General features: G+C 40.7%; 1 protein-coding gene across 1 annotated transcript in view; it reads right to left on the bottom strand.

Annotated features, from left to right (window-relative positions):
- Washc3 (WASH complex subunit 3) overlaps positions 1–26,606 on the bottom strand; it is a 40,412-nt gene that overhangs the window by 9,761 nt on the left and 4,045 nt on the right. Inside the window, exons 3-5 of the mRNA XM_028778042.1 lie at positions 19,515–19,580; positions 17,196–17,303; positions 14,048–14,158 (exon numbers count right to left, since the gene is read on the bottom strand). Of these exons, the coding sequence (XP_028633875.1) occupies positions 14,048–14,158; positions 17,196–17,303; positions 19,515–19,580 (285 nt within the window). The remainder of the gene's footprint in view (positions 1–14,047; positions 14,159–17,195; positions 17,304–19,514; positions 19,581–26,606) is intronic.

Genomic DNA, 26,606 nt, shown 5'->3' with positions numbered 1-26,606 from the left:
CTGACCACGGGGATGGTCATGGAGGACAGGGCAGGCTAAGGACTGACCATGGGGATGGTCATGGAGGACAGGGCAGGCTAGGGACTGACCACGGCTGCACAGATGAGCTCTCGGTTCCCCTGATTGCAGGCATAGAACCTGCACAAGATCAGACCAGTCAGAAGTCCAGCCTGACTCAGGGAGGGGCTCACCAAGCGCCTCTGCTAACAGAAAGGCTCTAGGTAGTTGCTGGCTGTGGGGGAGGGAGGGTCAGTGATGGGCAGCCATGCTCCAGAGGCTGGCCCCACACCCATGCACAGACTGGCTGCACTAACTGGTGTCAGTGGGTTAAAAATAAATAAATAAATAAATAAATAAATAAATAAATAAATAAGCTGGGGGATGTGGGGTGGGTGGCGATGGGATCTATTTAACTATTTAAGGAGAACAATGAGAGAAGTTTAGAACATTTCATTTTCCCAAGCACCGATGTCCTACAGCTAAAAGGGGAAGAGAACAGAGTTCATGCCATATTTCCTAAAAACAAGAACCAAACAACCTCTCAGCTCCTATTAAGTATGATTTGATGTCATAAGGTCTTTCTACAAACACAACTATGTGATTTATTTATCATATGTTAGCATAAGCCACAGGACATCACTGGAAAGGTTACAAAAATAAATTACAAAATCCAGAAAACAGAAGGGGAGAAAAATGAGGTTTAAAAAAAAAAAACCCCAAAAAAAAAAAAGGGGAAAAAAAAAAAAAAATCTCCGACAGCAGACTCTCCTAAAACATAGCACAAAAGAGCAAAAGAGAGGGAAGGGGTGTGTGTCATGGCAGGAGTGGGGGTGGAGGGGGATGCAGGGGTGAAAACCAGGGACACTGGCAAAATCAGATAAATTCCCATTTTCATAGATCCGTGGAATGATCAGAGTGAATGGATACTGGACATCTGAACTTGAAGCTCCACATTTTAACCTTACTTTTCTGGAACTGGTTACAGAAAGAGAACGAAGAAATGCCCAAAGTCTAGGGACTCCACCCACCTCGACCCCCCGTCACGTTTGTATATGGACACAGGTAAAGGAAAATACACCCAGTTTCCAATCTCTGCCCTGCAGAGGCTCCTAATCATACCTTAATGTAAATCTCATGAAGTATGATAGAAAACAAAACCACTAATTGGGCCTGGTTCCAAGGATGCTTTCCAACAGGCCCTGCTGTTGTATCTGCAGGGTCCCTCGGGGATCTGCTGTTTGCTACATTCTTGCTAGGAAGGACTTCAAGTAACAGAGTCTGGTTTGTTAACCATCAAAGAGAAGTGTCCAATTTCTAATCACGAAGAGACAAAGTGGTGGTCTAAGGAGGACACAAGAGACCTCAAAAACTGAAGTCTACGGAACTGTGGGATTTTTTTTGGCAAGTGATGGGGGCAGATTGTCCAACATAAGTAACGAAGGAAAGAGAAGGCAGCCATGGGGCTGGTGTTCCAAAAACTCATGTCTGCATTTGCGTCACTGGAGAAAGTGTGTAAAGAAGCCACGCTAATGAAATTAGGATGGCAGTGCTAATGGTTAAATACTAGTTTCTTATATCACAGAAACTGTTCGGAGGATTCCAGGCCTGCCAATATTTACACATATCTGCTATTGCGTTAATGAAAACCAAGCTACTAAAATCTCTCTATAAACCATGTTGAAATTTTCCTAAAGTTTTAGATCCAAAGGGGTGGGGGAAGGGCATGCTTGAAAAAAAAACCAAATTCTTATATTTTAGGGTTTTTTTTCTCATTTTATGAATTTGAATCCAATAATTTAGTTGTAAGAAATAGAAAAGATGAAGTTCTGTCCTTACATAGAACAAGCGTAATCAAAGTCTTCTGAGTAGACAGGAAGACAGAACTTGTTTTGCGGAGGGAACGGAGGGGCGATGACACCTGTAACCCAATCACCAGACTATGGCAGGAGATCCCAGGCCGGGGCCAGGCTGGGTTACACAGCAAGAGTGTCTCAACCCGTTTTCATTTGCAGAGACAGGTAGAGAGATGTGTATTAAGTGTAAGAAAAGGAGCCTCACATTCTGATCAGCTTCTGTAACATGGTGAAACCATATCTATGCCTTCTGCTGTTTCAAAAGTGCTGTTTTTAATCATTTATTTATGTTTATTTTGAGATAGGATTTCATGTAGCCCAGGCTTGCTCAAATAAACCATGTCACTTGGGGTTGGCCTTGAATTCCTGATCTTTCTGCCTCCACTTCCCAAATTGTGGTATTACAGGCATGCATCTCTATGGTTAAGGATGCCATTTTATAAACACATCACATTTTATAGAACAGTATGATCTTACGTTAAGGATAAATTTTTCTTATAAAGTATATATAATTTGTTTGCTGACCAAATCATAAAACAAAACACATATTCAATAATATTTTTTTCTCCTTGGAGCTTCCAGTGAAGCAATATAAAATTAACTTAAATAAATGTCTTTAAAACTTTAACATAAATATAGCTATCTAAAGAAGACAGCACTGTTATGAAGACTTGTTCAGACTGAGAAGATGCTATGTTCTGATAATAACGTGGAGACTGTTGCTACTCTTTCTAATTTGAACCTAAATATGTATGTGGGTCACAAATCTTGCCTAGTAGCAAACACAGTCATTTCTAGGAAAAGGAACAATGACTTACTTCTTTTGCAAGGATTATTTCAAGTGATGAGTGCCCCAGAGAGAAGAGCTTCCTCACTGCTATCAGCTGTCTTTAAAGATGCAGGGACAGCTCACAGGAGGAAAATGGGCAAAAGCCACACTGGCCATTCTCAGGGCTCAGAAAGTTGGTAAGGAAACTACTGTGTCTTTATTAATAAAATAAATATATTTTAGCAGTCCTAGCTCTATCTTTTGGGGACAAGAAAGTTCATCTGGATGCATAAAAAGTTTTAAAAGCTTTGAAAAACAGTCATTTCCAAAAGTTAGGAATCTATTATTAAGAGATAATTTAAAACATAGCTACATCGATTTTCCCATGCTATTAACACCCTCCCATGCCCCATAAAATATACTTGCAACATCATAAATTTCATGTGCTAATGACCAGCAGAGTGCATAAATGTTTTCTTTGCATTTGTAACTACTCAAGTATTTGTTGATTTAAAAGTAATTTGGTGCTTTGGGAGCCCAATTTCTTCCCCTTACTATCATGTAAAAGAGGTATATAGAATTTATTGATTTATTAGTTTGTTTGTTTATTTATTTTGAGACAAGCTCTCATTATCCAGCTCTTGGCTGGTCTGGAGCTCACTATGTAGAGCAGGCTGGTCTCAAACTCGCTGAGGTCTGAGGTCTTCCTGCCTTTGCCTCCTGAGTGCTGGAGTTAAAGGCTAATCAATAGTGCCATTACCTCATTCCTCTCAGAGGATAGCTTCTTTCTACACATGTATTCATTTACATTATACACGTCATTGTACTTTAAATTTCTAAGAATAAACTTGCAAATAGTTTAAAAATATTTATTTAAATTATTCATATGAGTCCGCATGATCTATATAAGGGCGGGTGCACATGAGTGCAGGTACCCTCAGAATCCAGAAGAGGGCGCCAGAACCTGGAGGTAGCATTACAGGTGGCTGTGAGCAGTTCTATGTGAGTGCTGGAATAGATCACAGGTTCTCTGAAAGTGTAAAATGTTCTTGCTGGGCAGTGGTGGTGCACACCTTTAATCCCAGCACTTGGGAGGCAGAGGCAAGCAGATTTCTGAGTTCGAGACCAGCCTGGTTTACAGAGTGAGTTCCAGGACAGCCAGGGTGACACAGAGAAACCCTGTCTCGAAAAACCAAAAAAAAAAAAAAAAAATGAAAAAAAAAAGTTCTTTATACTATTGAGCCTTCTTTTCAGCACCCACCCCCATAATTGTAAAATCATTTTAGAATTTGCTAGTCAAATTATAAGGCTATGAATTCCAATGTCAAAAGTATGCACATATTATTTAAGTAAATTTAAACCTATTTCTCCAAATATAGTAATAAAAGCCACAGAGAAGAATCTAGTGACTGAGTACACAGAACGTTTACTTCAGGGTTAATTTTCCAGTTGTGGTAGGGAGTCTAGACAGCTGCATTATGGGTCTCTCACCCTTTGACCTTAGGAATCCATACATATGCAAAGAAAGATGGTCACCCAGAGGTTACAGAAACACAGTAAAGAGCCTTAAGTCCGCTAATGATATGTCCTCAGCCTTAGTATAAGCAGTGAATTAAGGGTTGGTCCTCTGTGAACCTGGGCCAGAGAGGTGTTGCTGTGTGCTGAGAGATAGTACTTAGGTGTGCCCTGCTGACAGGCAAGCCTCTCCCTCCGGAGGCAGCTTGTTCCCTACGGCACCTTGCTTAGTCTTTATTTTTTCTCTCATAAGTGAACCAAACTGATAGATAAACATGTAAGAGGAAAGGTGAGAACTATGTATTTTTAAGAGGAATAAACAGAAAGAAGTAACTACTCAGATTCCAGTGGCTATTTTCTCCCCTTATGCATCTGGAAAACTTTCCAGTGTATCTCCTTACTTCTGGCAGAGGTGGAAATGGGAAGAAAGAAAGGCTCTGATGAATCAAATGCACATACAGATGGGTCGGGGTGAGGGAGGACCCCACTTTCAGCAATCATGACTGTCCCTCCAGTATGTGCCTACACTTGAGAGCCTCCTTAGGAAGCACCAGAGAAGATTCTGTCTGTACCTTTCCTATAACTTCTAGAGGGCCAAGAAGGTTGTGTAAGGAAGGATATGAAGTCAAGAGCGTTTGCTTACTTGTGCTTCCTGTCTTTCCATGATGGATGAGGACAGGCGTTGTGCTATAGTGATTTAACACAACTGAAGCTGACTGGACTGGCACTTAGCAAAATTAAATGGAATGAATATTTGACTTAAAGTTATTTCCAATAATGCATTTTGTGTATTCTCTGGAGTATTTCAATTATAATGCCATTAATAAAAAATCTGATGAGTTCATGAATAAATACATTTTACACTGACTTTTATGCAGGTCCGGAGGCTGAACTCAGGTCAGGCTTGCTGGCAAGTTGCTCAGAGCAGCTGAGCCACTCTGCTGGCTCTTAATTACATTTTGAGTATATTTTGCATTTTCTATTTTCTTATTGATCACTTATCCCTTTTAAGTTACTTAAAATTTTATTTTATTTCTATTTGTATGTGTACAGCACACATGTGTGCACTCGTGTGTGTGTGTGTGTGTGTGTGTGTGTGTGTATGTGTGTGTGTGTGTGTGTGTGTGTATGTGTGTGTGTGTGTGGTGTACTTGCTGGTGCCTGAAGTGGTCAAAAGATGGTATCAGACACTCTGGAGCTAGAGTTACAGGCAGCTGGGAGCCCTTAATATGGGTGCTGGGAACCCAACTGCAAGAGGAGCAAGACCCGTTAACTGTTGAGCCATCTCTCCACCCTTAAATCTTGCCTTTAATTAAAATTAATTTTTAAAGTATCTGATAGAGCATGAAAAACAAAGAACTCAAGTGTACGGTACCAAGTGTCTCTCGGCAACTGTAGGGAGACTGGCCTCCATGTGAGTACATCAATTTGTTGACATGTGGCTGTTCTTCATATGTGACCGAAGCGTTGACCTTCTAAAGATTCACATCTCAAATGACCTTTCCCAAGCACACCGAGCACCAGGTGGAAGAGCAGTAAGGTAAACAACTAGCTCCTGGATAGAAATGAACAGCGGCACATGCGGCATTAGCCTGGAAATCCCCATGGGAGCATGGCAACAGTGACACCGTGAAGGACAGCAGCCTAGAGACAAGGGAGGTGTGGAGAATGGCACTGAGCACACAGTGCAGTAGCCCGGTCTGCACGGCACTGACCTCCTGCCGTCCTTGTCACACCTCAGGGAACACGTGAGGCTTAAAATCTGAGTTCAATTTATTGTTTATTGCTAACACCATATTTATAAAGTGGGGAGAGCTGGGCCAGGTGTCACAGGCCTGTAATCCCAGCTACCTGGGAGGCTGAGGCAGTAGGACAACGTGCTCAAGAACTGCCTGGACTACAGAGTAAATTTAAGGCCAGACTGGAAACTCACTGAGACCTCGTCTTAAAAAACAAAACAAGATCTAGGTGCTCAGCACTAGGGAGGCAGAGGCAGGTGGATTTCTGAGTTGGAGGCCAGCCTGGTCTACAGAATGAGTTCCAGGACAGCTAGGGCTACACCGAGAAACACTGTATTGAAAAACAAGCAAACAAATAATAATAATAATAATAATAATAATAAACCCAAAACCCACAAAACCCCAAACAAACAAATAATCTCCAAAACCCAAACCCAAATTAAAAAAAAGGTACCCCCCCAAACAAACCCAAAGTTAAAAGGTTAAAAAGCAGGTTATAGCTATAACTTAGTGGTAGCGTATAGCTTAGTGTGCAGGAGCACAGCATTTGGGAGACCCTGAGTTCAATTCCCAGCACCAAAGAGGAAAAAATAGCCAATAAGAAACCCAACATGTACATAATTTAAAGTCATATTTCTTTTTGTTTCATTTTTGTTTCATAGATAGGAATTCAGTATATAACTCAGGCTGATCTGGGTCTTCTATGTATCCCAGGTTGTCCTTGGATTAGTGATCTCCCTGCCCCAGCCTCTCAAGTCCTGGCATTACAGCACACACCGCTATGTCAGGCAGGAGTGCGTCTCAATATTAAATCCATGTCCACAGTGACTTGTTCTGAGCGCCACAACTTTCACGGCAACATGTAGATGTTTAAAAGGAACGCAAGATGATTTATAACTAACAATGTTTATAGAGTTTATAATTAGCATCAAATATTTCACAAATAGTATTATTCCTAGAGTCCAGTTCACTGGGAGAAAACTAGTAATTTTTATGTTTATCAAAAATATGGCACAAAGGTTTTTTTTTTTTTATAGGTTTTCTGATATCAAGTCACGGCAAAAGCAATATTGTGTCTGAAGTTTTCTGTATAAGGGAAAGGTCTAGCTAGCTTCTTGTACTTTTATTAAAGTAGGCTGTAATACCTTAGTCCCACTTATTCCAGCTCCCAGTTCCTCCTCCTGAGTCTACTGCTCTACAGGGACTTGTGTCTTACTTCTAATCAAATTGACAGAGCGGTCACTTAGATGGCAGAAAATAGGCAGCTTGTCCAATCACTGGGTGTATGGTTTTTACCTTCAATAAGCAGTATGAGATTGTTCCTTCATTCTACAGATCTTCCCTACGTTCAGAAAAAATAGCCTTGATATTGATTGTAATATTATATATATTATTATAAAACCTCAGATATTATTTAAAAACCCACATATTCATACTTAGAAGTAACTTGTTAAACTAAATCTGAAACCAGTGTTTGACAGCTGGCATTACCATAAACCGTAACTCTGTCTTTTGGTCACACGGTTGGTTAGTGATAAGCAGCCTGTCCTGGAGCTTTCTAGACAATGGGAAGCCATATTGTCCTCATATAAAAAGGGTCTGGGGGTCAACTACTCTAACATTAACTCTACTTTGCTTCTATCTAAAGTGAAGACTGTGTCCCAGGCCCGTGGCGTATCACCTCTTGACCATCTTTAATAATCATTTGGAGACTCTCTACCTTTAGGTAATGGAAGTCCCATTTCCCTGGGCCAACGTTCACTGCTGGCGATGGATGCATCAGAGCCACCAGAACCAGAGATTATTCAATTCACCTCTTAAGCAAGCCAAAGAAAATAGAGCTTTGAAAACTCTGAGTGTCTGAAGAGACTGTTTTGGCAAATATGGTCTCAAAAAGTACAAGTCATTAGCTTCCTTAATGTGGAAGTAGGACTTTCCCAATGTACAATTTATTACTGGCACAAGATTCATCAAACTCTGCCAGTAAGAGGGGGAGAGTATTGTTGGAAAAGCGCTCTATGTACGCCATCCCAGTTAAGTTATAAAAGCCGTGTGCAACTTAGCCAAGGCCGGTGCCACACTATTATGGTAACAAGCACTAAATCAGAATCAATTATCTGCCACATTTGGAACAAAATTGTATTACTCACTGAAAAATCTCACATAAAACTTACTTTAAAAGGAAAAGAAAGGAATCAGAAAATGCTTGCAGGTGTTCCCGGGACCTTTATTAACGTCAAGGTCCAGATCTGAGGATTAATGAACAGATCATAAATCTAGAAGGACGTTCAGGTCTCAGTTTACACATGAAGAAACAGGTCTTGGGGTGACAAAGCTTGAACATGGTCACACATAGTGTAAGGCAAAGCTAAGAAGCTACACCAAGTTCCATTTCAGGGGGACACATGCTTCTAGGCCCCTCAAGACTGTCTCTCAAAACAACTGCTCCCTGCAGTGGAGACCATCCCGAGATGTGTAACTGAAAAGGGCATACAAGCCAAAATGTATTACTTCCATTCTGTAGACAGGGTCTTGGGAAACAGATGGAAGCTGTGTTAGTTTGCATTGGAAGAAATTTATATTAGTTAATCTAAATTATTAGGCTATGGAAATGTGACAAATGAGGCAGGGCTCTCTGGGGACAGACAGGACACGGGAGCAGAGGGTTTCCATGGCTTCTTAGGGAGGAACACTCCACCCCCACCCCCTTACAGTGCATCTTAATACTGAGAGAGCTTGAAAACAAAAACAATGTGTTTGCAATCTATAGAACTTTCATACAGTGAAGTAGTGGTCACTACATGGATAGTCTGCAGATGCTAGTCTTTATACTACAGAAAACACTGAGAAGGCTTGAGAAGGATGTTTCTACCCTTCTAGTTAGAGGATGAAATGATTCTAAACAATCTGGGGAGGAAGCAGGAGAAAAGAGGACAGGGTCACAGTAACAAGAGGCTGCTGAGGGAGAACACCACACTGCACAACAGTAAGCTCCTCACAGGGGTAGTTCACATTTATGAGCAAGAGCACATAATGTGGACTGACAGACAGACAGCACAGGGCTGTCCCCAGGCAAGGCTTGGTGGAACTGACAGACAGACAGCACAGGGCTGTCCCCAGGTGAGGCTTTGTGGCACTGACAGACACACAGTGCAGTCCCCAGGCGAGGCTTTGTGGCATCGCTGATCCTTTTTGAAGATATGAATAATACTGTTGATGTCAGTGCTGTGGGTTCTTTTGTTAGAGACAGATTAGACAGATTTGCTTTCTTTTAGACCAGGCTATCTTTGCTTGTGTCAATACAAACAATGCCCGCCCCTCCACCCCTCGAAAGGTAGACCGTGGGCTTCTGGGATCCAGGTTTGCAGCCATACATCCAGTGGACGGCAAAGTGCTCCAGACCATCTCTCTCTATAAGCAAATTCCACGAATTTCTCTGACACCAGATGTCTACATTCATAGGCTTAGGAACACATGGGAAACAGTGACCCTCAGAAGCCGAGAAAAGTGGGGCATCTCAGTAACATCTCTGACCTTCCAGGCAGAGTAAAGCCCTTTTTACTAGCTTAAGGCAATCTACAATGAAGGAATGCTCTAGAGTTAGCTAGAGTTAGGCTGCTTGTGGGAATGGCAGCGTCTTAGTTAGGGTTTCTATTGCTGTGAAGAGACACCATGATATGGCAACTCTTATAAAGGAAAACATTTAGTTGGGGATGGCTTACAGTTCAGCGGCTTAGCTCATTATTGTCGAGACTATGTACCATACTTGGTATAGCTTGAGCATCTGAGACCCCAAAGCCTGTCCCCACAGTGACACACTTCCTCCCTCTAGGCCAAATCTACTCCAACAAGGCCATGTATCCTAATAGTGCCACTCCCTATGGCCAAGCTTTTCAAACATATCTATCTGTGGGGCCATTGCTATTCAAACCACCACAGCAGTAAAGTACGTTTACCATCCTATCCATATCGCACTGAACTCCGCTCAATTCCGCACTGAAGGGACTGAGCAAACTGAGGAGAGCATACCACTGATCAGAGTAAGAGAAAACTGGACATCTCATCACCCTGGATTACACGACCTGTTTAGATTCTCCTGTCACTGACAAACTGAGTGAGTAGATGATATAGTCTCTAACGACCACTGCCAGGCACTTACTAAAGCAGGCGGCAATGTCATCATGTTCCTCCAGTTCCAATTTTGAAAGCTACTCACAATGTATGCAAGAAACACAAAAAGTGCTTATTTATCGGTTAATAATTGGATTCAAGAAACTCATGTGAACACTGAGAGACTCTTCCTGCCTTGGTCCTATGAAGCATTTAAAAGCAACGGCTTGAAGAAACAGGAGCTAATTATGCATTTCGACATGACTGTAGCTGAAGCAGAGAATGGACAGGCAGCTGATGACTCCCAGCTCACAGTCCATCACTTATGGAAGTCAGAGCAGGAACTGAAACAGAATCCATGGGGAGACACGGGTGTGTTTGTGCGTGATGGCCGCTTATCAACTTGCTTCCCACAGGTTGCTCAGCCTGTTCTCTTATAGAACCTAGGACTACTGGCCCAGGGGTGATACCACCACAGTGGACTGGGTCCTTCCTCTACCATTAATGAGGACATGTCTGACAGACTTGCTATAAGACAATCTGATGATTGCATTTTCTCAGTTGAGAGTCCTTTTCCCAGATGACCCAGCTTGTATCACTTTGACAAAGGAATTAGTCAGCACTGGTGCTAAAGTGAATATAAAGATTACCTATGGCTGTTTTTCCTCAGACAGTTCCTCATTTGACTAGTGATATAATGATTAATAATATATCTATAAATAATATGTTATACACATGTATATATGTATATGTGTACACACACACACACACACACACAAAACAGAATGTTAATAAGGCAGGTAACTTATAGAGGTATAGAGAATCTATCTTTTAGGCATCTTAAGAACTTTGGTTGGTTTTGTTATCTGGTGAGATGGCAGGCTGTATGATTAGAAAAAAATGACAAAGGACCATTTTACACACACACACACACACACACACACACAGAGAGAGAGAGAGAGAGAGAGAGAGAGAGAGAGAGAGAGGGAGAGAGAGACAAAGAGAGACAGAGAGAGAGACACACACAAAGAGAGACACACACACAGAGAGAGAAATAAAATATTTGTAAGTAACTAATTACAGTATTATATACAGTCATAGAAAAGAGTATGAGATAACCATTTCCACAGTGACTATAGAAAACATGGCTGACTAGCTCAGTGAAGGAGACACTGTTCTGGCCATATGAACTGCTAGGTACAGAAGCTGGGGTGTGAGATGAGTAGAATCTGAACGAGAAGTGACGGAGAGAAGCAGAATCTAGGTTTAGAGCTGGAAAAGCATTGCGCTGATGCGAGGAAGGATTTGTGGTTTGGTTTGAATGAAGAATGGAATTCAGGACAAGGAGCAGTAGGAAATAAAAGTTGGGTAATAAGAGTCTGGGATACAGGTTGGCACAATGAACTAAAAACAATAAAATTAAATTTAACTTGGATGAACTTCCAGTTTTGGGATGGCAGGGCAAAGATATTGTTTCTCCCTTTCTTCTTAAAAACCACCCCCAAACAGTTAGAAAACAACCTCCAACTTCAGTGACTAAGAGGCATGTAAGAACCACAATGCTTGAAAATTAAAAGCAGAGAGAAGACAGAATGATTGATGAGCCAGGGGAACCGATAAAAGCCAAGCGCATGTGTCCCAGGGGGGACACCATGAGGGAGCTGCACCCCCATAAGGCTGGAGTCCTTATAGCACAGAAACACCTGGATGGAAGACTAGGGGGAGGCAGGAGTTTAAAACAGGGAAACCTGGTTTCAACAGAGAAAGTCTGAGACACAGCAAACTGCTGATGCTCAGGTCCAGAAAAAAAAAACAAAAAAAAAACTATGGTCTCAAGTTAAGTCAAGCCATTCTAACAAGCTATGTTTTCTACTTAACAAAACATTTATTTTTAAAAAATATTTTCAGTAAAAAAAATATAAAGTATTTTTAAATTAGAGATCACTTTGAAAACACACATGGTCTACTCTGACTTTGACATGGAGAGATTCCGATTCTGTGGGCTGGGGTCATGAACCTGTACTTCATAGACTCCTCATTCAGGACAAGGCCAGAGGACACTGTCCCTTTACGTGGGGTTGACTAAGGAAGGCTTCACTTAGAAGGACTGTTTTGTATGAAGAGCTGAAGGAAACAGGAACAAGCCACTTGGGGAAAGTACTTCAGATGGAAAGTAGTTGATGTGAAGAACCCCAAGTAGCTGACTGACTGCCCACTTGTCCACGGACCATCACAGAGCCTGCAAACAGGAGGCTGACCACACACCTACACAAGAACATCACAGGGCCAGGTGAGCTAGAGTAGTGAGTGGGGACTGGTATCAGAATGTAACAGGGCAGGAGACTTAGAGAGGATCTGCCTGACAGGCCTCTTAAGAACTTTGGTTTGTTATCTGGTGAGATGGCAGGCTGCAAGATTAGAAAAAATGACAAAGGACCATCACACACACATACACACGCACACGCACACGTGCATACACACATATGGAAAGCAACAGAACTTATTTTACTTGATTAATGACAAAAATCAAAACTGAAATAAGCTTTTGGGAATGTCAGTTGGCTAGCTAATGTGATCTTGTAAGTGTTTAGTAAACATCTGTGACATAAGTGGGCAGAAGTAGCGCCACACCTCGTCTGCAGGAGCTGAGACCTGCCAGGTGGACACCAGAGGTGACTGATGCTACTTCTGGGCACTACAGAGCCGCAGTAGTCCATCGGGTAACTGTGATGGCTAACACAGTGTGGAGATAACGGGCCGGCGAAGACACTCTCCAGACAGAAAGCTTCAGAACAGCAAGCAACTTAAAATGTGTCAACTGTTTCTTTATGCCATATTCCCTTTCATATTTCTAGATCGCAGTTGACTGGTTAAGTGCAATTGTAGAAGGCAGTGTCACAGACACAGAGCACTGCTATCCAGCACTAAATACAGCTTCTTCATGAGAGGTTTCAGAAAATTCAAGTCCACTTTCTCATTTCTTATGTTGATTAGTCCAGAACACACTAACATAAGAAGTCTTTAGGTGCCATTTTTTAAAGGCTTTTCTTTCTTATTTTGAGAGTCCTACAGTTTTAAGAATTTCTCTCTCAAGTGTAGTCTTTCCCGGTTTCTGCCTTGAACATGGTCCATCATCACTCAATAAGAGCTTGTTCTTGCTCTTATTAAATATTTATACATTCTTACCCCAAAGTCCACCTTCCCCCCAAACCCAGAGGCCAAGGCACTGACTGTCAATGCACCGTTCCAAAGCAACACCAAGAAGAAAGCATGGCTTCCCTTCACCCCTGCCTCTGCAGACCTCAAGCCCCGGTCAGATCTCTCTGCTGTCAGGCATTAGTACTGGCCTTCAAGTCATAATGTCACTAACTGTGAAATAAATTTACACTTTAGACTTCAGCACTTTTTTTTGCCTGATAAAATATTACAAAAGCATTAATTTTCCTCTCCTCATTAATAATTCTGATTAGCAGAGAAATAATAATTTGGTTAGCACTTTCCAATTATGTGCAGTAGGGCTTTCTATAGGTAAAGGAGTAAATTTACTTCTGCTACAGACAACCACAAACATTTTCTATATCATACTATATATAATTTCTTGGAAAAACCAACCCTAAAGGTATATTTTAGAACTACTATCTTATGCAGCCACGTGAGCTGTGTTCTTTTTTATAAACTGAATTACTGATAGATGACCAGCTAAAAAAAATACATTTTAAAACCATATTTACACTGGTATATGGGAATCAAACTCAGTTTACCAAACGAACAGCTTTCTTTCATTTCTTTTTTTTTTTTGATACAGCCAAAATTTCAAATACAATAATAACAATAATGGCACAGATGCACACTGAACTATGTTAGCCCACGTCAACTACAAGTGTAATTGATTTTACTGGGAAAGGCTGGACTTCTGGTTTCTTTTAAGGAATGCATTATGAAGTAGGAAAGACGCAAGAGACTTGAAAACTTGGTCATTCCGGTTAGTTGTTTTCTCAGACTGGAAAAGATACAGTGAAATCCCTGGGGCTAGACAGAGAAGACAGACAGAATTTGCTTACCACTTGAACCATCTTGAGGTATCTGGCATATCGTGGATCCTTGGCTACAGTTAGGACATTTTCTGGTGGTGCTTCAGTTTCCTGTACTCCAGAGTCTTGTGTGCTATTCTGCTGTAGAGGGTTTTTATGTAAATCTTTAGACAGTTCATAGAAAGGATCCATCATGCTACTTAAAAGTAATGTTTGTTTTTAAAATAATGAGGCAATAAATACTCAAAAATTGAACTTTCATATTTAAATATCAATCATTTAATTATAGGATATACATTCCCAGATATCTATGCTTATAAACTAAACCTAACACTATCAATGACAGATTGTTCCTTGAGATGCAAATGTATTTCTATGAAACATGGTAAGTGGATACACCAGGAAATTAGCAAAATAATTTGTCAACTGCTCAACAAATGGACAGTGAATTGCTTTTCTAGGTACCTGCCAACCACCCTCCTGTCTCTCACTTATTTAACCGGTATCTTCTAAGTGGATATGGTGACTTTAAGTGTTTAGAAAGTAGTGCTCAGAGACTTCTTGCAGAGAACCAGATTGTCTGCTCACGTACATTCTGTGTTGATGAGTGCTTACTAGTGGTAATAAAGTCAGCAGAGTGGCCAAAGTACTCAGTGCTAGTGTCCGTGGCAAATACTGAGGGATGACAATTTTAAACAAAGGTTCTCCTGACACTGCGCAGCACCGTGTGCAGTTACTCTGTGTACACTCTGTGTACAGCACAGACTTCCTGCCCTGGCTTCAGTGTGAAGCGAAGGTTCACACAGCACACAACACCGCAGCTCTTCTACCAATATGAACATTAGAATAAGCTTGCTTCCGTGACCCTCACTCCCATCAGTACAACTGTTACAAGGAATTTCTTCCACAGATGCTGTTAGTTTTATGTCAATGTATCTATGCTAAAATGTAGACAGATTAATATTTTAAGAATTTTCAGTCTTGCTGGGCAGTGGTGGTGCACGCCTTTAATCCCAGCACTTGGGAGGCAGAGGCAGGCAGATTTCTGAGTTTGAGAGCAGCCTGGTCTACAGAGTGAGTTCCAGGACAGCCAGGGCTACACAGAGAAACCCTGTTTTGAAAAACAAAAACAAAACAAAAAAACTTCAGTCTTTAGAATATGACCTAAGTTATATTTGTATATTGAATTTTTTAAACATAATTTATATGTAAGCCAAATCTTAAAAAAAAAAAGGAATTCTGAAGCAATAAAACAAACACAAATTCTTTAGGTTCTTACACTGGGATATTGATAAATGTTACCAAAGCAAGTAAATATATATGTGAGTATAAACATTCATCTGCAAACAGTTAATACAGAGGTCTAAAACGTAATTGCCCATATAAAGGAAAAAGATCCAAGCGCATTTCTAAGTCTTTATGCATGGCTCCCCCAAGCTCAGCAGAGCAAAAGAGAGCTCTACCCAGTCTAACAGTCTTCAGCTTCCAGCTGCTACTCTGTGCCCAACAACCACGCCCTCGCAGGGTTCAATTACACACTGGCGTGCCTTTACTATGTGAACGGTCCATTAAGCATCATAATCCTTTCTCTCAACTGTCCTTCATTTCATTCTCCAATTGATTTCAATCTGTACAACTGGATATTCTATCGTGAACAAAGATCTGAGCCATGAGATTAAAGCTGTATAAAATCAGTACGCAGACCTCGGGATTCTGACTCAAGAGTTTAGAAAGGGTGACAAACGGGTGGTTTTGTTATTGTGTTGTGTGGAGGCAGGGGTTTCGTGTAGATAGGCCTCCAATGCTCTGTGTAGCCAGGGATGACCTTGAACTCCTGCCTTCACCTTCCACATGCCAGGGCTGTACATGTATGCATGTATATCAAAAGTGCATAGCTGATTTGACTGTCATAACCATGGAAATTTTCATAAAGCAATATTTAGTTCCATATATATATATATATATATATACATATATACATATATACACACACACACAAGCTTTTTGATAGTGGGGTTCTTTGTATAGCTCTGGCTGTCCTAGAAGTCACTCTGCAGCCCAGGCTGGTCTTGAACTCAAAGAGATCTCCCTGCCTCTGCCTCCCCAGTGCCAGGATTAATGGTGTACACCACCATCTGGCTTCATAATATTTTATATAAAGTACACTAGTTAATGTCAGGAAATAAAAAAAGAGAAGCCAATCTGATCATTAACATGCCTTAAGAGTCCTTTTATTAGGCTGATCAACACAACACCTATCACAATTGTATAAATCCAGGAAGGCTACAAGAACTTCCAGATACTCTAAACAAACTAATTTACAACTCAAAAATTGTCAGACATACAAAAGGTGATTCTGAATCTGCAAAGAAAATTAAGAAATTCAGGTGTGATTAACAGTGATAGTTATCTTGAGAGCTGCAGGGGACTGGCTCGAGACCCCACAGCTACTGAACTCTGCTAGAGTCTCCTACATAAAGCAGCCTTGGTCTAAATTTAACTTTCTCACAATTACTTATGGCATCTATCACAGTGTAAACAGTTGCACTGTTTAAGGAATACTGACAAGGAAAAGAGTCCATGCATGTTTACTAGAGATGAAAATTCTTTTTTCTGAATACTCAACACGTTTGCCTAGGTGAATCCTGAGATGTAGAATCAGGCACAGAGGAACACAGGGCTGCAGGGCTCTCCTAAGGATTAGCACATATGACCTCAAGTACTGTCTCACAGCACATCTAGGTGCAAAGGTAAAATGGACCTACACAGGGTGACTACTTTGCTGATATTATTTTAATGGCTTATCATTTTGGTGGTTAATTTGTTTCATATTTTGGTACCCTACTGAGATGTATACATACATTTTAAAATAAATAGAACAAACTTAAATGTATAGAAGCATAAAAGAATATTATGGAATAAAAGCTGATTATAGTGACTCTTATCATGATGTAGAATGAGGATTCAAACAAGTCAACCTCAAAACTACACCTTTTTCAGTTCATTGAAATATACAGCCTTTGGATCTTGTTAATTTTGGTTTGATATTTATGTATGTGTGTATGGTAGCTAGCTTCTTTTCCAGTGTGCTTTGTGGTTTTATGATTTGACACATATTTAACACCGGCTGTCCTGTTCCACCCAGATGTCCTGCATCTCTTGTGACTCAGATGCTTACCTGTGGTTGCTCAGAAGTGGTTTCAGAATGTGATCCGTTTGTGACAGTAGTGACACTTAAAGGAGACACTTCAACTGTGACATCCTCTAGGCCTGGGATAGATGACAGCTGAGAAGCGTGAATTAGTGTGAGCATATGAAGAGCAGTCTCGGCACACAAATAAATCTTTTGAAATGTGTACTCTTAATTAGCTCCCTTAAACCTATAAAGCTGTATAGGTTCAGAACTTTCATCTTTTATGTCCATTTCATAAATTAAAAGTGAAAAACATTCATTGTTCTCTGGAAGAGTTTTTCTCCAGAGTTTAATTTAGTTGATAACCCATCTTTCCCTACAAAGTATTGTTCAGCCCACAGACTACAGAGAATTGAACATGGGCTTTGGATTCTGACTGCAGAAGTGTACTTATGTTCTAATATGCTGGTGGGCTCCCTGGCCCACCTTCCTTATGTCCTACTTTTGTTCCCTGTATTGGGGATGAGAACATTTTCCTTATTAAACTATTTTAAATAATTTTATTAAAAATGCCTTGCTAATGAAAAGTACTCCGTAGCACACTGTTGTCATGCATGTGTGTGCATGTACCTGTGTGGGGGCGAGCAGGCATGTGTGTGCACTTGTGAACGTGCTATGTGTTTGTGCACTGGGTCTCTCCGAGACCTTGCAGCTCCTCGCTCGCTCGCTTGCTCGCTCGGCTGGATTCGCTGGATTCCCCCTTTCTCCCAACTGAACCGGGTCCTGGAGCTTGTGTAGCAGGGACTTCACCAACTGAGTCTTCTTCCTTGCCCTCTACCGATTTTAAGTTTTAGTTATACGAGCTATGTCTTTACATTTTAACATATGACACAGCTTGTTTTTCTTTCTTTAAACATTTATCACTGAATAATACTAAAATATGCTTTCTTCATACACAACAAATAGACATACTGTCAGCATTTCAGACTCAAATAGTGAACATTTCAAAACAAAAAAGCTAAGCATTTAGGTTAGACTTATAAAAACCTTTCCTGCTTTTGTCCTGGTGCCATGTGACACACACTTGTTAGCTGTGTGGCTGACTGTGGACATTGTACTATGGCCAGGGAAATACTAAGGTTAACTTGCCCACACAGAAACGTAACTTGTGTCCTTGGATGACATCACCTTAAAATCCCAACTGTTAAATAAGATTCAGTCATAAGAAAGGGCATAAGAACTCCCTGATGATAGGATCTTGGGCAGCAAAAGCCATTTCAAAGTGCTAACTGATGACAGTGCTTAGCAAAGTGGCAGTGGCCCCAAAGTCACAAGTGGGAATAGTTGTGACTGACACAATATCTCCAGCATGTTCAAGGCCAGGTGTTCTAACTTTCCATGCCAGAGAACTGTTCTAAGGCAACAGACACACTTGCTGAAGTCCAGAGAGGGCAGAGAAAGTATACATTCCTACCTTCACTTCCTTATTCTAACGTGAACATAACATTTCCCACTACAATAGTCAGTAAATGTTTTGATCAATTAAAAAAGTTAAACTCCCTTTTGAAAACATGGCCACAGTACACTTTTATGGGGTATCAGTGAGGGGAGGAAAAAAGTCACAAAAATATCATAGAGTTAAATCCTCTACCTCATAAACAGGAAGAACATGGATAGCATTATAAATTAAACCAAGTTAAAATTGAATGTGTCAGTTAGTTATCAAAATCTTTAGGCTTTAAATAAAAATTCTTTTTCCCAGGTAACATGAGACCTTATGTTTCCTGCTTTGTTTTCCTGTTTTCATTTTTTTTTCTCCCTGTCTGTATGGATCAGGATAGTGTCAAACTCATTATCCCCCTGCCTCAGCCTCCTGAGTACTGGGATTATCACCACAGATCACTATATCCAGCTTCTCTGTAATTTGTGATTTCAAACTGGTATTCTTTCAATATTTTTATAACTTTCAAAATATATACAAGTGAAAATATCAGATAGTATCAATAAATCTTGTTCTGGAAATGTTTAAGTTTTATTCCACTTATTACATTATTGTGGTACTATTACTGCATTATAACCATTAACAATAATTTTGAGTTTCCATTAAATAATGTGACCCACATAACAGTGTAATTTGTAACCATGTTGTTTATATTGTACTTTTAACTGGCATAATCAAAGAAATCTGAAACTACAAGTTCATTTGAAATGACTAAGTTAATGCAATTATGTTTTTTTTTAAATGTACAACAATGTATCACTTCACAGATACAGGGTTAATTTCACCCCCAAATACATTTTAAGTATGACTGAGAAAGATGGTGTACATACAGAAAAGCTTATCTTGTATTTAGAAATACAAACCTTTGCATCTAAAATGTTGAGAGTTGTTTCAATTTGTTGAATCCGAAGAGAAAGGTCTGCCAGTTTCTAGAAAGATTAGAGACAAGAATAAAGTGTTTGATTAAAATGGTGGAAAAGAACAATGAAGGGCAGACTTGAAAATTACATGATTTAAATATTTCTCATTTATCACATTCACCAACACACATACATACTTTGACAAAGAAAAGTTAGCCTAATAATGTACAATCCATAAACACACTTATTGAATACCTTGATTGTACACAGTATCATATTTAGTCACACAATCCAAGAAGGTTGGCCAGTTTACTTTATGGCTCAGTGGCAGCACTGTTTGCTGCCTGGGATAATTTACTAAAAGTAGAACTTCAATGCCCTAAGGTCACTTTGACCACAGTTAGGAGTAAAATGTTGACCGCTCGTCACTGCTTAGGGCTTCTCCACAGGATACTTCGTTGTCTTGAGACAGGATCTGTGAATGCTGCCTGTGCAGGTCTCAAACTTGGGCTCAGGGAAGCTTCCTACACCAGCCACACAAACAGCAGGAGGGCAGGCTATACCTGAACCTGTCATCTGAAACTAAATCAAAGCTGCTTTCTTTTTATTTTACCTATTATTGCATTTTGTCTCTTTAGTCTTTGTAAGCTGGGATGAAGATGCATAATATCCCATCTTTACACTTGGGATGACAAGGAAAGCCCTAATGGATGGTGAAGGAACACGAGAGGACATAGTATCAGAAGAAACTGCTCTTGGGTATAGAGAGCAGTTGCTCTGATAACGTAGATCAGCAAGACTAGTAAATGGTGAGACAGAACTTCAAGATTTAACTTACATGCTCCATTTTAACACCCTAGCTCATACCTTTCTCATGCCTGATACATGGTACACACCTACTGAACACTTTTTTTTGTTGTTAAAGTTTATTGTAAATTATGCGTGTATGTGCACATGAGTGCAGGTACCAATGGAAGCCAGAAGAGAGCATCAGATATCCTAGAGCTGGAGTTATGGGCAATTGTGAATCACCCTGTATGGGTGCCGGAAACCAAACCTGGGACCACTGAGCTATCTCTCCAGCCTCAGAGCACTGATTTTTAACATGGTTATCTAGACATCTCCAAAAGATGCAATCTGGAAATTAAATGCTCACAAGCTAAGTTGTGGTTTTGGTCTCAGTTTTTGAGAAAGGGTCACACTGTGGAAGTTCAGGTTGCCTTCAAACTTTCAGTACAATCCAGGCTAAACTCAAATTCTTAGCACTTTCAGTACAGCCCAGGCCAGCCTCAAATTCTCAGCACTTTCAGTATAGCCCAGGCTAGCCTCAAATTCTTTGCACTCCTCGCTCAGTCATCCTGGTGCTCAGATTACAGCCTCGATCCCTTGGGTAGTTTTAATGGCATCAATGCTAAGTTTAACCTTGAAATTTGTTCACAATAAGTGGTTATATAAACATGAATACAAGTTATAAAACATGTCTTGCTATCCAAATTACAGGCACATTCCTGAAAATCATGGAAATTCAATTTTGGCAAATTTAATAAGTCTTATAATTTGCTAGAGAAGAAATCTTACAACAAATTAATTCATAAAATGATAACTTCCATTTGTGAAAAATGAACATTTTGGGTAAAATGAATATAAAAAGAAAAATGTGTTCAAAATTTAAAATTGTATCCATATGTGCATATACACATTCATGTATGTGTGTGAGAATACACACAGATGTGTGCCTATGTGAAGGCCAGAGGTCAGCACTGGCGTCCTCCTTAACTGATCTCTACTTTAGGTTTTGGGGCAGGGTATCTCCCTGTACCTGAAGCTCACCAATTCAATTAGACTGGCTGGAGAACAAACCTGGGGAATCTTCCGGTCTCTGTCCTCCGACACAGATTATAAGTGCACCTCCCTGCTTGACTTTCATTTGGGCTCTGAGAAATCAAGTTCAGGACCTCTTGCTTTCAGGGCAAGCATTTTATTGACGAGCTCTCACTCCAGGACCCCAAATTGAAGTTTTAGGTTTTAATATATGCCCATATAAATATACACTTTTGAGCATTTAATATCATAAACGTCTGAACACTTACGTATGAGATACTGTATCTATAACATATCATTCAAACCCTCACACCAACTCTATGAAGTAGGGATTATTTTGCTAATTTTAAGGAGAAAAAGAAAAAAGTGAAACTTCATATAAGGAAAATAACCCGAACCCAAACACTTCAAACCCAGAGCTGACAGAAGCTTGCTATGACAGGATGGTAAATGCGGGGGCTGTAGACTATTTTCATTACCCAGAGTTAGTAAACAGTTGACTAGCCTCTCAGCAAGCTCTGGACCATACAGATTGGAAATTAGGAGTTTTCAGTCTTGGAACACTTACTAAGGATGCCCTTCACTTGGAATTATTTTTCTAATCAGTTTTAATTATTCTCATGATTAGAATATAAAACTAACTTGTCACTGAGTACTGAGTTGGGATTCACATAGGCTGAAAATAGAAACACAGAGCTTAGCAATTAAGTGGGGGAAAGATGTTCTCTTGTTTGGAAATCTACCTCCTGACTAGACTGTCAATCACTTCAAATCGGTAACTTCTCTTTCTGCATCCTGTCGGATTGCTCTGGTACCACCATTCCTTCATTCAGAGCTTACTTTATTAGTCTCATCTGCTACTCTCAAGGCCTCATAAGGCAAGAGTGATTGATCCTTGCAAGACATGAAAGATTAGTTTATAATCTTTTATCTAAATACCCTTATAAATACAATTATCATTGTGGGGATGAGGATTTTGAGTAGGCGTCTTTTACTTACTATGGCTACTACCACCTATGTTAAAGCTAGGAAAACCAATGTAAAAATAATTTCAAGAAAGAAAGAAAAAAATCCTAGCAGTTTTATACTACATTCAAGTTCTAGAAACCCCTCCAAAAAGTCTAGCTTTTATTTTTGAAACTCATGTGAGGAGTGCTGTGTTAAGAAATGATCCTCACAAGTAATACAGAACAATACAAAATCCTGAAACACTGAACATCTGAGAGTCTCAAACCAGCCCCAGAGAAGGCTAATTAATACCACTGTGAATATGACATAAATTTGTTATTATAAAATCCTGAACATGTATAGCCACGTCTCTAAAAGAGTGTCCTAAAGTAGATCTCAGTGTACTCGGCTGTGTTCAGTGTCCTAGAAGCCAGCAAGGGAACCCATCAATGTCTTAATTAATCCACATATAACTCATGCCTCCCCACTATAAAGATGTGGCAAAGAACAAAAAAAGGGTTTAAGAAAGACATCATTGTTTGGAAGTTAAGTTCAACGTGGGCCTAAAACTTGGCAATAAGAGGTAAACACTATAAATTTGTTAGATGAGTATTCTCAACACCTTAGCCTGTATTTAAAGATTTTTAGAAGAAAAAGATTAGAAATGATTTGAAATCTAGTACTGTGTGTAACAAATCTGAGTCAAGATAAAAACATCCACATGTCTTGCTTACATGGAGCTGCTGACTCTATAATTCATGGTTAAACTGTCTGCACAGATTTTACTGCAGTAGGAACTCAAGATGGCCCTGCCCACCGAGTGGTGAACTGTGGTGACAATTCTGGAACTTTGGTTTCTTTAGAAACACAGAAATATTCTAAAAATATGTTTTCATTTTAATCCCAGGTGTGGGATATGGGGCTGGTTCAGACTGTCTGCAGCAGCTGACTATGATTTGCCTCGTGCTCCAGCAGAGGCATGGCTTTGCCAGCTGCAGATAGTTTCTGCGACTGTCTGATGTTTGGAATTTGGAGGGTATATAAATGCTAGAGTCCAGCGAGGCAGGGGTAGGTGGTTGGTGCTCCTTCAGGAGGATTGGCTATAGTTTGTTAGTAACTGTGCTCAAAGAAGAAACAAGAAAGCAGTTAGATTCACGAGTCTCTACTTCTCTCCCCTCTATCCTTCTTTCTCTCCTATCTAGTGGTAGGGGGTGAACTGGGGTGGGAGTGGGATGGGAAAAAAGGGTGGCGTAAAGAAAAACCTACAAGTAGCAAAGACCAGCTACAGTGGACCTTCATTCAACTGTGTTGACTGGGACAGAACAAAAATGTTTACTGAGGATTTGTGAAGGAAGAGAAGATGACCCTGAAAACTTTGTAACTTGGGTCTGACTCAACTTCTTTCCTTTCTCTGGCCTCTGATCTCAGCAGGCAAAGGAGAATTACTTACAAAGTAGCCTAGTATGCATGGAGTTTTAAGAAAGTTTAGTTCTTTACAAAAAAAAAAAAATAGAAAAAAGAGTCCTATATTCTTTTCTCTATCAGATAATTCTAAGGAACAGAATAACAGGTGATGACAGAGCTCAGTTTGAAATTTAATCCTAGTTGAGTATGAAAGTGTTACATTTATGCCAGATTTAGATGAGATCAGGGTGGCGGTGGTTGGGTGAGTGGCTCTTTCTCCCTGGAACTCACTCCTAATTTAAAAAAGCAATAGCGGATGCTCATTTTGTTTTCTTTTCTTTTAGGAAAGCGGTCATTTTGGTTTCTGTTAAGGGTTGCCAAACAAGGCCACCAGGCTTCCTGGGGGCTACTAACAGACTAAAGATGACTCCAGAAAGCAATGTTGAGATACGTGTATAACATCTTCAGACATTGTCATATCCACAAAGATGTTACATTTAGTAGATATGGAACAACAGAACTAAAATATAAAGGGAAAGTTTTTACTTTCTTCACTTCAATAAGAGCTGGAATCTCAGTCTGGTTCAGTGGGCTCTATGCTTCTCTCAGCCAGTTAGAGTACATCGCACAGCTAGATACAAAGCCCAGGCACTCAAAAACACGTGGAATGAACAGACAGAGAACAAACCAGGTCAATCCCCCATATCTTAGTTTGTGGACATACCAAAGAGGGATAGATAGATGCCTGGACCTGTCCTCAAGGAAGGGCTGTGATGACTAAACACATCTAATTCAGTTAGTGAGTGTCACTTACTGTCCTCTCCTAGCCAATAGCCTAAAACTGACAAAAGGATAAAATGCCAAAATATCAACTGTAAATAATGAATCATATAGTCAATTATCAAACATAAAACAGAAAGGCTGGATACCAGGAAGATGATGACCTAGGACTTTCCAGTATCCATGTACAAGCAAAGGCACTGATTTAATCAAAGAGCCACACACAAAGACACTTTCACAAGAGCCGTGTGTGTGATGTAATGCGTGTATGGTCTGGACAGCTTCACACTACTGGGCTCACCTCTCACCAAACCCCAAGTGGCACATCATGGGGAGGAAACAACTCTACCTGGGAAAAAAGGCAGTGGAGTGAGAACCACCCTCTCTGCCTTAGAACTCATCACAGGACCACCCCAGGCAAATCTAGCACTGGACAAGCCCTGGTTGCCCCAGATACCTGGTACCACTCAGTATCTAGTCAGATTTCAAAATCTCGGACTTCATGCCTGGCTCACTGCCAGGTCAATCCTAGTGCTCTCAGCCTCCAGATCAACCTAAGATTCAAGACAGCCCAAAGGTCAGGCTAGTCCTCATAAAGTGTCTCCATACCCACAATAGGGCCATGATGCCCCAGACTCAGCCTTCACGTTAGCCTCTGGGAATGCAGGTTTCAGGTCTACCCTACATTCTAACCCAGCCCAAAGCCAGGCAGACCACACAACATAAGCTTGAGGCCTGTCCCAACTCCAGGTTCATGCCTATGACTCTAAGTCACCAAACTGATATCCATGAACACAGTGGGGTCATTTCCTACAGTCTTACTATCTAGTCTGGCTACAGAGCTTCAGGCTCTGATGGACTCAGCCCGGGACAACCTTTCCAGACCTATGATTCAGGCCAATATATGCAGTCCCTGGATAGCTTCCAGAACTCCAAGTTCCAGCCCTATAAACATGTGGCCTATGGTATCACCCCATCACCCATTACTCTAGACCAACCTTGTGGATATAGGTGCTGTAGCTGCCATAGTACCAAACTATCCATATAGACTCAGAATCCAGGCAAAACCTAAGCAGACCCTAATGCCCTCACAAACTAAGGCCTTCAGAAGACCCCTGTAAATGCAACCATTAGGTTATAGAGTGGACCTGACCTACCCTCTCAGATTCAGGCTTCCAACACATTCCAGAGAGTTCAGGACTGGCCAGGTGCATAGCTGGACTTTGCAAACTCATGCTCAAGGCCAACTACAATTCCAAGTCAGTCTCTATAGACCAGGTGTTTAGGATGGCGTCTTAGAGACCAGACTCTAGGCCTTCTCTAGAAGATCCACATCCAAGGCCCACTTCATAAGCTTATCAATAAGTCCATCTCACTGGATCCAAGCTCAATGCAGAACAAAGAATGTGAGATCTGTATACCAAATGCTATAAAACATTGATGAGAGAAATCAGACACAAATAAATGCAAAGACATCCTGTGTTCATGGGTTTGTAGAATACTGCTAAAATGTACAAATGACCTAAAATTGTTTGTAGACATAACATAATCTCTATCAAAATTTCAGAATTTCTCACAAAAGTAGAAATTGTAAAATGTCATATGGGAATGCATGCGCCTGTGCATGCAAGCACACACACACACACACACACACACACACACACACACACACACGCATGCACGCACGTGCACACACACGCACATGCGCACACATACCATACAGACTCAAATATCAACAGCAAATCTAAATAAAAGAAGCAGAGCTGGAAGTATCACATGACCAAGCAGAGATGGAGTTTATACAGGGCTCACCAACAGGGACTGTTGTTCACCTAGGCTGACCTGGCTATAGCGGCTGCTGAGTGCTAGAGACCAACAGTGAGCCCCTGACATGGCACCATTCCCTTGGGTAACCAGCCAGCCACCTGGTAGAAGGTTTACTACACTGGCCTTCTTTCTTCCTGGAAAGTTCAATGCTTTGTCCTTACTGTAACAGATAACTTCTGGACATGGATTTGCCTTTCCTGCAAAATCTCTGCCAAACTATCACTTTGGGCTCAGAAATGCCTTCTCCACACAGCATCCTTCTGACCAAGGAGCTCACTTCAGAGCCAGAAATGTGCAACTGTGGGGCCATGCTCA

This window comes from Grammomys surdaster, unplaced genomic scaffold (assembly GCF_004785775.1).
Source record: "Grammomys surdaster isolate TR1022 unplaced genomic scaffold, NIH_TR_1.0 322, whole genome shotgun sequence".
Taxonomy (NCBI): Eukaryota; Metazoa; Chordata; class Mammalia; order Rodentia; family Muridae; genus Grammomys; species Grammomys surdaster.
The sequence above is the reverse complement of the archived record's forward strand: the minus strand, read 5'-3'. Positions and strand labels throughout refer to the sequence as shown.